This window comes from Vigna umbellata, chromosome 9 (assembly GCF_029865625.1).
Source record: "Vigna umbellata cultivar VRB3 chromosome 9, Vumbellata_1.0, whole genome shotgun sequence".
Lineage (NCBI taxonomy): Eukaryota > Viridiplantae > Streptophyta > Magnoliopsida > Fabales > Fabaceae > Vigna > Vigna umbellata.
This window is the reverse complement of record NC_142173.1, coordinates 22,140,099-22,150,180: the sequence shown is the minus strand read 5'-3', so window position 1 is coordinate 22,150,180 and position 10,082 is coordinate 22,140,099. Positions and strand designations below refer to the sequence as shown.

Genomic DNA, 10,082 nt, shown 5'->3' with positions numbered 1-10,082 from the left:
ATATTCAAATACAAGATTTACATTAAAAAGATATGTTTAGAATTAATCAATACCTTTGATCTATATTAGAGTTAAACTTCTTGATTGTTCTATTCATATTTATTTAGGTTTCAAAAACATTTTTCGACACTATGAAAATACATAAATATTCTATCATGAACATGAATAATAAAAATATAACGTAAAGAAAGATATTCTCCATTTATTATATATATATATATATATATATATATTTATAGATATATATCTATATAGATGTATATTATACGTATAAATATAAGACAAACAAAATTATCGTGTCTTCCCACTGCTGTCGTGCTAGTTTTAAATAATAAAATATTAAAAAGTTATTCATGTCTTAAAAGTATAATTAGGTGTTTGATCCGATTGAAATGCAGGTTGATATATATTTCATGATTTTCAATGAATAATATTTGAAGCAAAGGAAAGAAATTTTTTGCCAAGACGCTATTATTTTAATAACATGATTTTCATTCAACACCATTATTGTATAACATAACTTTCTTTCTCTTTCTCTGAACCCAACAATGGCTTCAAGTGGCGATGCAGCACACCAGAGTTCTACCAAAACGTCGTCGTAATGCGTCACGGCGATCGCGTCGACAACTTCGAACCCATGTGGGTCACCTTCGCCACCCGACCCTGGGACCCGCCCCTGATCCAACAGGGTCGGGTTCGAGCCTTCGCCACGGGTCGCGAGTTACGCAAAAAACTACCTTTCACTCTCAATCGCGTTTTCGTCTCTCCCTTTCTCCGATGTGTCCAAACCGCCGCCGAAGTCGTCGCCGCCCTCTCCGCCGTATCCGACAACCAAGACCCCAATAACCTCACCGGCGATGGCGTCCCCATCGATCCCTCTAAAATCAAGGTCAAAATCGTCTTTCTTTTCTTTTTGCAGAATGTGAACATCAATGTTTAACTGGAATTATAAGTTTAAGGATTAATTGGTTTCTGAAAGCTGAGGTCAACCCTGATTTATTAGAAAATATATTTTAATCATTTAAATTTGAAAAAAAAAAGATACCTTTTAAGTTTAAAGGAGTAATAGGATTTTTATAATAATTGCTTTAAAATCACTGAGATTTAATATTGTCCTATCATAAACTACCTCGGAAAGTTATAGGATTTGTATAATAATTGCTTTAAAATCATATTTATGATTATCTATGATATGATGCATAGAAGTTAAACTTTTAGAGTCTAATTAAACTTATCCAACTTCCACTTTAAGAAGAATAAAGAGGAAAAGTGATTAAGCATGTTTTATGTTGTGTGTAGTACTGTTGTAGTTTACCAAGAACAAGCATTAACTTTTCTTACAGTAAAACAAAATTGTGTTTGAATAAATTTTCCAGTAATGATTCTGCAAACAATGACTATGCTTGATTTCTATGTTTGGGATGTTTGACTTTGAGGGATAAATGTTGGCATTTAAACCTTTGGCTCACTGATGAAAACTCAATGTGCATACACACGTTGTAGCAGAGGTTCAGTTTCATCTGCAGAAGTAGAATTCTATGGTTTTATAGGTGAAAGAGTAACATGATGTTTCATATTTTTCTCCTTAATAGAATTGTAACATGCCTTACAAATCCTTAGCAGATTCACATATCAGCAGCTTCTGAGTTTAAGAAATTCTATCCCTCTTTTCCACAACTGCAGGTCGCTGTTGAATATGGCTTGTGTGAAATGATGAGCAGGGCAGCTATTAGACTTGACGTGGTGCCTAAAGACGGAAACTGGGGTTTCGATATTCCGAAGCTCGAGGCTCTGCTTCCGGCAGGGACAGTAGATAAGAATGTGAAAAGGGTCTATGAAAAGGTATGGAGCTTTTCATCTTCACTTTCAACTGAGATGTTTTAGCACATTTGACAGTTATGTATGTATGTATGTATGAATGAAAATGTCACTTGAGCTGATGAAATCTTTTTTGCTTGAGGAACTTCAGTTGCCCCAGTGGGAAGAAGATCCAAACTTGCACACAAGGCCTAGATATAAGCAAATAGTTAAAGATCTTGCTGACAAATATCCTACGGAGAACTTGCTGCTTGTCACACATGGTATAATATTCAATTTATTGTTCAACTTTCATCTGTATACACACCTTTTTCTTTGTAAATGCAATCTTTTATCTTGCTGTTCCCCATATTACATTAATGTGTAAGAATGAAATTTACTGAATCTGTTAGTGGTCACTGGATGAAAAAGGTGGTATATTTTGATGTATTGAAGAAATTTTTTCGAGCTGAATTCTAATTTGGTTCCATCTTTTGTAGGGGAAGGAGTTGGGGTGGCTTATTCTTCATTCCAAAAGGAGGTTGAAGTGTATGATGTTGATTACTGTGGATACGCCCAACTCAGACGCCCAATTTTCAAGAAAGATCAATCATTCACTGCAGGAGAATTTGAAGCTATTGTTCACAATGGTCAAACTGGTATAAAATGCATCGAAAACAAAACTGCACAATAATGGCCATCTACACCTCCGAGGCCTGATTCTCACTTACTACTGTGGCTACTTCATGTTTGATTCCTCCAAAGACTAAATGATTCTGTATTGAGAATGTTTGATTGAGTAGGAACACAAACACCATTATTATTCTTCACTCGATTGAATGGTAAACATAGGATGAAAAGAAAAGTATGGTTTTACTTTTCCCCATTATAATCAGAATAAGTTAATGGATACATTATATGAATTTACATGTTTATGATAGAACATGGATGATCTAAGCAGACAATTCTACTTATGAGAAAACCCTTTGTTGGTTTGTTATTACTGTTGCCTTTGGATTATGCTAATTGAATACTATTTTTATCAGCCCTATTTCTTTTATTGCTGTGTTGTAAATATAAAGTTTGTCTTTAGGAAAGAACGGAAGAAAATGCTTGTAAATTATATTAGGTTTGTGTATTTATTATTTGAAAGGAATAAAACTGCACTGTCATGATCACTTACACTACACCAGTGTTCGGGTAACATATTTCATGAATTTTGTATGTTTATATTTTTATTTTATTTTTCTTCCAATTGAGCTGAAGAAGCTAATGTTGGAAGCTTAAAGCTCGGAAACGGAACAAAACATCATGAAAAAAGGTCAGAATGTAAAATCCACGTTTACATCTCCTAAAGACGTGGTCGATCTGATAAAGAACTGAAGCTAAACTAACCTCTAAAAATTAGGACTTTATTAACAGAACAGCAACTAACAAGATCTTAACGTGTCAACACAAAAATATTTACAAAAAAATGTTATACATTATTTTTTCATTCTTTCTCTCATCATCATATCGTATGTTTTAGAAATCTGTTATTTTTTTCCTTTATTTTCTCTCTCTTTAGATTTATATCACCATTTTAAGACATGAAAAGTTTTCCTTTATCTAAATATAAGACTATATAAGATAAAAATCATGTATTCTTTGGCTGCAATATAAATACTAGTTGAATAAACCAAAGATGTTGAAAATAATGCTTTGGACTGTTTTAATATCTAGTTACTCTTATCTGCATGCATTTCTAATAATATTTATGTAGTTTTGTTTGAATAGCAAGTGAATATCATTGCAATTGATACCTTCAACAATCAATGATCAATTAATTAAGACATAATAGCAAAAACTATCGATGCCACACATTTTACAAAGATCATATTATTAGTAGCTATCACTTGAAACAACTCAGGTCCAAGACTAGAACAATTTGGCCGTCAGAAAGATCAGTAATATGGACAAATGCAATGTCTGTTTTTGGTTATCCTACGAATGACATCAGTATCAACAACTTAAAATACCAATGCATGGCCAAGTTAATAATTATTAGCCTGCAGTTACAAGACAGAAACACAACAACACATGGAATAAACGGCAATGTCCACAAAAGTCATAAGAAAGAAGGGCTTGCAGGTGGGTCCATGTGATCAAACATGTCCATAGGGAAGTCATCGAAGAAGCTGTCACTGCTTTTGAACTTATCAATGGTATCCCTTGTCTCAATTCTGCAACTTCCTGGTGGCTCGAAGAAAGGGAATCCAATGGGGTGCTGCAGACCTATTCCAAACTCAGATGCATCATCAAGAGCACAATAGTCTTCAACGAAATATGGCTCATCGATTCTGGCTAAGACATCTTGGCTTCCCATTGGGAATGTGAGATCATGTTGGAGTTCTGGAATCTGAGGAAAGGAAATCTGTTGAATCTGCTCACTACTGTTATAGCTCTCAAAAGGGGTAAAACCTTGTTCAACATGGATTGGGTCAGAACTAGGTAACTCAGACTTTATGAGATCTGGTAAAGATACCATTTTGATAACCTCAGAATTCTCAATCAAAGGTAGTGAGTATGACTGAGGCTTTGATGATGATTCTCCCTCTGATGAAGAACTGAATTTTGGAGCCTATACAAGTCAACAAATATATGTTATTCCAATGTAAACAAATTGCAGCAGTGAAAACAACACAGCCTCAAAACATTTTTCTCATTTTTCCAGGTCTACTACTGCATTATCTGGGCAAGAAAGTTCTAAGAATTTGGGGCATATGCATTGGAAGGAACACGCATATAGAGTAACATCAAGGTTTAGAAACAGATTATCAATTTAAAACCTTTGAGTAAGATCAGTAAATAGCAACAATTAGCAAACCGTCAACAGGACAAACCAGTTCTTGAAATTTGATTTGGTCTATCACAATTTCAGTTGTCTTGTTTGTGGAAATCTGTATTTTAGCATATTCATTATTAAGTAAAATCTAACCATCTTCAGTAAAACAAACAAATCTTGAAACTGATTTAGCGTCTCAAATTTCAGTTCCATTTTCCTTTTCGATTGATCAACACTAATTCTATAGAAGAAGAAAAAAACATTATGATAGAAATATAAAAGCATGGAAATAGAGGAACCTCTCCATCTAATTACCTCCAAAGTTGGAACATCAAGAAGGGTAGGAACTTTTGTTTTATTTTTCTGTGATTTGGAAGTTGTTCCCGATGTCTGTAGAATCCTGGCCAACCTCTTTTGCCTACTGCTCCAGAAATTTTTCACATCATTGTCTGTTCTCCCTGACAAAAAGGATGCAATCTTAGCCCACCTGTTCCCAAATTGTTCCTGCAACTCTATCACAATCCTCTCTTCCTCGAGTGAAAACTTGCAACCACTTTAAGAAGGCCAACAGAGACACAGAAAACAATAATCAGACAAGAAGCATCAAATTATTGTTAAAATAATAAGTTTTAAGGACTGAAGTTGAGATAAAATATAAAAGAACTTGAGCAAAGAATGGTTTTTGAAAAACAATAAACACCATTGAAAAAAAGCAACTTTTGAGATCAATGGTAAAATCATCATGCACAAGTGCAAGTAACAGCCATAAACCTTCCATTTATATCTGGACACAAAACACGAACCAACTTGTATCAAAAACTTGAACTCACCTTACGATCAAGAGATAAAACGCCAAAAATGCAATACAAAATCATGCAAACCCCATCAAAAAAGAGTGACATGTAAGCTTAAAAACACTGTATAACCCAAAGCTAGGACCAATGAAAGCAACCCCATCCTTGTAACTTTTCATCAAACAAACAGTACAGCAGAAGCAACGGCCATGGTTTTAAATTGCTGTTTCCTTAATATGTTAACAAAATTTGACTGATACTGCCATTACAACCAGTAAGTTGAAAAACCTTAATTCTACTGATGCAACAATGATACATGGTACATGCAAAGAACAACGAGGAGAAAATGAAGAAACATTGTTGACTCACTTCTTGAGGTTTGGTCGAAGCTTATTGACCCAACGAAGACGACAAGACTTGCCAGTTCTTTGAAGAAGACCCTTGGATCGAATGGAGCTCCAATCTCTGGGACCATACTTCTTCACATGGTTCAGTAGCACCTCATCTTCTTCTGCTTTCCATGGCCCTTTCCTTATATACTCTTCTTGCTCCTTTTTCCCGTGCATTTTTCTCGCATGCATCACACAAAAACTCTAAAGAATCTTTTCTCTGGTTTTCTACGAACTACTACTTTTCATACTACTACGTTTTATGTCCTGTGTTCCATGTTTTATGCTCTGTTGTATGTTCTGTAAGATATTACGGTTATGCATGGCAGTTACTGACTCCTTCCCACTAACTTGTCCACGTTCTCTCTCTTTACCATTTTCTCTCTCTCTTTTTTACATTATTTATTTATTAGTAATTGCTTTATTTATTTATTATTAACTAATAAAGTCTTTCTCACTCTTTTATATATTTATTTATTAATAATTGATTTATCTTTTTATTATTAACTAATAAAGGAGAATTTTTACGATAACATGGGAATTTCTTTATGTATGCTGATGATATTTTTGTAAGAATACAATTATCACCCAAATTCATTATATCTTTTCAAGGATAGTTTTATTATACTTGAGTAATAATGTAAGGTTTTTAGTTGAGATTTTACTCATGTAGGAACAACTTTATTTTTGAAGTATTATTACAACTATGTTGAATTTTCCATACAGAATTAACAAATAAAAAGTATTAGAATCCATGTTTTATGGACAAAGTTGCATATAATCAAATAAATGTCTTAAATATAATTTTTTTTTGTAAGCAACTATTAAAATAATGAGTTTATATTAAGAAGGGTTTGCGTGTAGAGTAATAACTTTTTTTTGTACTATTACATAATAATTAGAAATATATATATATATAAATATACAATGTCATCATGTTGTAAGTCTACACATTTTTATAACAATAAAATAAGAAATATTAACATTTTTTTTGTATAACTATTATTACAATGAGAGTTATTAGAATATAAAAATTATAATTATAATAAATAGATATAAAAAGAAATGTTTATATTTTCTTATTAAAATAATTAAATTTTTAAACAGATATACATATATAATGTTGAATAAAATAGGAGTTTAATTCTATAATTACTTGCAAAACAATTAACGTATTATTATTTATTATTTATTTTAATAAATAAAAATAGTCATCGTAATTTAAGGATGAATCTCAAAAAAACAGTTATAAAAGGAACTAATATAACATATTTTTCGGGATGTTACAACCATTATAACTCATTGGCAGTTAACTTTTTACTTGTATTATCAACTTTGAAATTAAAAAAATAAATGGAAATTTTGAGTGGTTTGAAAATAGATAATTACAATGTTTGAAACCTTCATTGTATTAAAATATCTAAAATGGGTTTATTCAAGTTGACTATGGTAAAAAAATATAAAAAAAGAAAAAATTATCCTCAAAAAATCAATTTTAATTGTTCGTCTTGAAAGATTTTATTAACGTGTTTTTAGCAGCCCGTCGTGAGTGGTTAAAATAAAATATTATAGGTTATGAGAAAATTGACCAAGTCGTGATGGGATAGATTACATGAAATAATACATTAGAAACATACTATAAATTGTGTTAAATAACATTTTTTTAATAAGTTATGTTAAATATACATTAGATAAAACATAATATAAATTATATGAAATAACACATTAATTGGATAACTTTTAGTTTCATTTTGTACAATGAAAATCTTTAAAAATACAATTTTATCTAAATTGTATGAAATTATATTTTACTTATGTAGTTAATTTTCTTAAAATTATAAAAGTATATTAAAAAAATTAACTTGTGCTTATAGCTCAACATTTTTTATTGAAGAAATAATTCAATAATAATGTATTCATTTAATATTTTGAAGAATCACAAAAATATATTGGCTCAAGTTCAAGAGAAAAAAAATTATTAAGATTTATTAAATCCAAAAAAAAAGATATTATATAAAGGATTTCAACTAAACATTTTAATTAAAATGTTTTTTTCTTACTCAAAGTTATCATTTATTATTGTTTCTGTTAATTTTAACTAAAATGAATTTAATGACAAAACTGAGTGATTTTTTTTTTTAATCTCAATCTTTGTTGTTTTCTTCTTATCAAATGTAAATACAATATATATTTTAAAATATTAAGTAATATATCATTCTCCAATTAAAATGAATGACGGAAAAGGAATAAATAGAATAAGAAATATATATTATTTGGATGCTTAGAAATATAAGAAATAAGGATTTTTAAGGAGTGAAAATGAAAAAAAAAATTATATAAAAAGATTGAGCATTCAAAATGTAATTTTTTTTATCATGTTTTCGTTTCTTCTTAGCACTTTTTTTTTTAATTTCATTGCAAAAACTCAAAATTTAAACCAAATAAATTTTGTATATCTGTCTAGAGAATAATTATATCAATATTTATATAATATACTCTAATGCTCTAGGAAATAACACGACTTTTTCATCCAAACAGTACTCATATGGATTCAAAATTTATTTGAATACTATACTCTATCAAATACTTTCATAACATAATAGTGTTAAAATTCAAGTTTTGGAAATCTAAATTGTGAACATAAACGCAACAATATTATATTCGTTAAATTAAAATTAACATAATAATTAAGTTTTAATTTATTAAGACAAGTTAGCATGATAAAAAAAATATAGATGCAAGTGATTATTACTATTATTATTCTTGTTGTTTCATAATTTTCTCTTTAGTTTGATTGTAAAAATATTTTTTTTTAACTTTTATTAAAACAAATCATTCTTTATTTTGAATTTTTCTATTCACTTCTTTTGTAAACTTAAAAGTATGTCTGTCTTTCTATACATTGTAATAATATTGAATCATATGCACACAATATTAGAATATTTCATGGTTTTTTTTTGTGTGTTTATTCTCACAGACGTTCATTTACACTTACATATGAATATACTTATGGTGTGTGTGGATTCGGTGGTGGAATTTGAGAGAATGGAAGAAAAAGATAAAAATGAGAATGAAAAGATATTATCTAGATTAAGAAAAGAAAAAGTAAAAATATGAAAGGAAACGAAGAGAAAGTTTATAAATAATTTGATAGATATGATAAATAAAAAATTATTTAAATTGATGAAATTATAATATTATATTTTTTTATTTAAATTAATTCAAAATTAAATATGATTAGTTATTTTATTTATAAATATTAGAATATTATTCTCATTACAATTTGTAACTCATGAAAAAAAAACTAAAATTTATGTCACATTATTGAAAAAAGTAATTTTTTTGAAAAGCTATTTTTAATAAGATGTGAATAGAAATAATTGTAAAATGTTTAAGCACAGTTGTAAATTTTAATTGTATATTTTTAATAATTGTAAAATGTTTAAGCACAATTGTAAATTTCGAAAAACTTAAAAATTATACCAAATTAGTGTAAAGATGTAGGATGCAATTAATATTAAACATGGTACAATAACATAATATGTAAAAACATTTCAACATCATGGTATAATTTCTTTAATATAGTCGTGAGTGGTGGGTCTAGATTATTAGGATGTTATTCATTCTTTTGATTGATAGCATGATGTTGTTAGATCCACATTCAATTTCTTCAAGGCTTTTAGACCCAAATAATGTTATCAATCTAGTTTGACATATACACTAATACATAAGTCATCCCACAGTGAGTCATGATGCATGTGATAAGAATGTCGAATGAAAGAGACATGTTGTAGTTCGTACATTTGATCATGTGTTTCATAATGTGATGAATCAAATAATCAAAATATTATTTTTCATGACCCATAACATAAAAATGTCTTTATGCAATAATTGTGTAAAATTATTACCCGATATGCATGAATATGTAGTGCAAATACTTCATTAATATTCAAACTATCCATATTCTTAACATTTTGATCATGCATCTCTAGTTTGATCATGGAACTCAATGTCATATCATGGTCATATTGGAATTTCTCAGTCATTAGTCTTTTTTACCTTAGTGCTTGAGATTAGCCAGAATCAATCAGTCTCAGTCTCTGCATGTTTGATTTTTAATCTTTCTCCTATTAACCTCAAGAGGTTACCAAGTTTCATGACTTTCAACTTAGAATAAAATATTCTAACAAGTTCTTCATAGTATGAAATTGTCATATATAAAAATTGTTCGAAACCTTGAAATTGTAAACAATTGTGAAAATAAAGACTTGATCATCA

At 29.5% G+C, this 10,082-nt stretch overlaps 1 protein-coding gene and 1 pseudogene across 2 annotated transcripts; one reads left to right on the top strand and one right to left on the bottom strand.

Moving 5' to 3' along the window:
• The first annotated feature begins 533 nt into the window (after positions 1 to 533).
• On the top strand, positions 534 to 2,800 carry LOC148192929 (uncharacterized; annotated as a pseudogene). The gene is made up of 4 exons (XR_015781963.1): positions 534 to 889; positions 1,684 to 1,842; positions 1,970 to 2,081; positions 2,298 to 2,800. The product of XR_015781963.1 is annotated as an uncharacterized LOC148192929 (transcript).
• Positions 2,801 to 3,904: 1,104 nt separating this feature from the next.
• Positions 3,905 to 6,027, bottom strand: LOC124847925 (transcription factor DUO1). The gene is made up of 3 exons (XM_047325518.2): positions 5,785 to 6,027; positions 4,937 to 5,174; positions 3,905 to 4,417 (listed from the first exon to the last, which is right to left on the bottom strand). The coding sequence occupies exons 1-3, from the start codon at positions 5,994 to 5,996 to the stop codon at positions 3,905 to 3,907; spliced, it is 963 nt and encodes a 320-aa protein (XP_047181474.1). The 5' UTR covers positions 5,997 to 6,027.
• Positions 6,028 to 10,082: the final 4,055 nt, after the last annotated feature.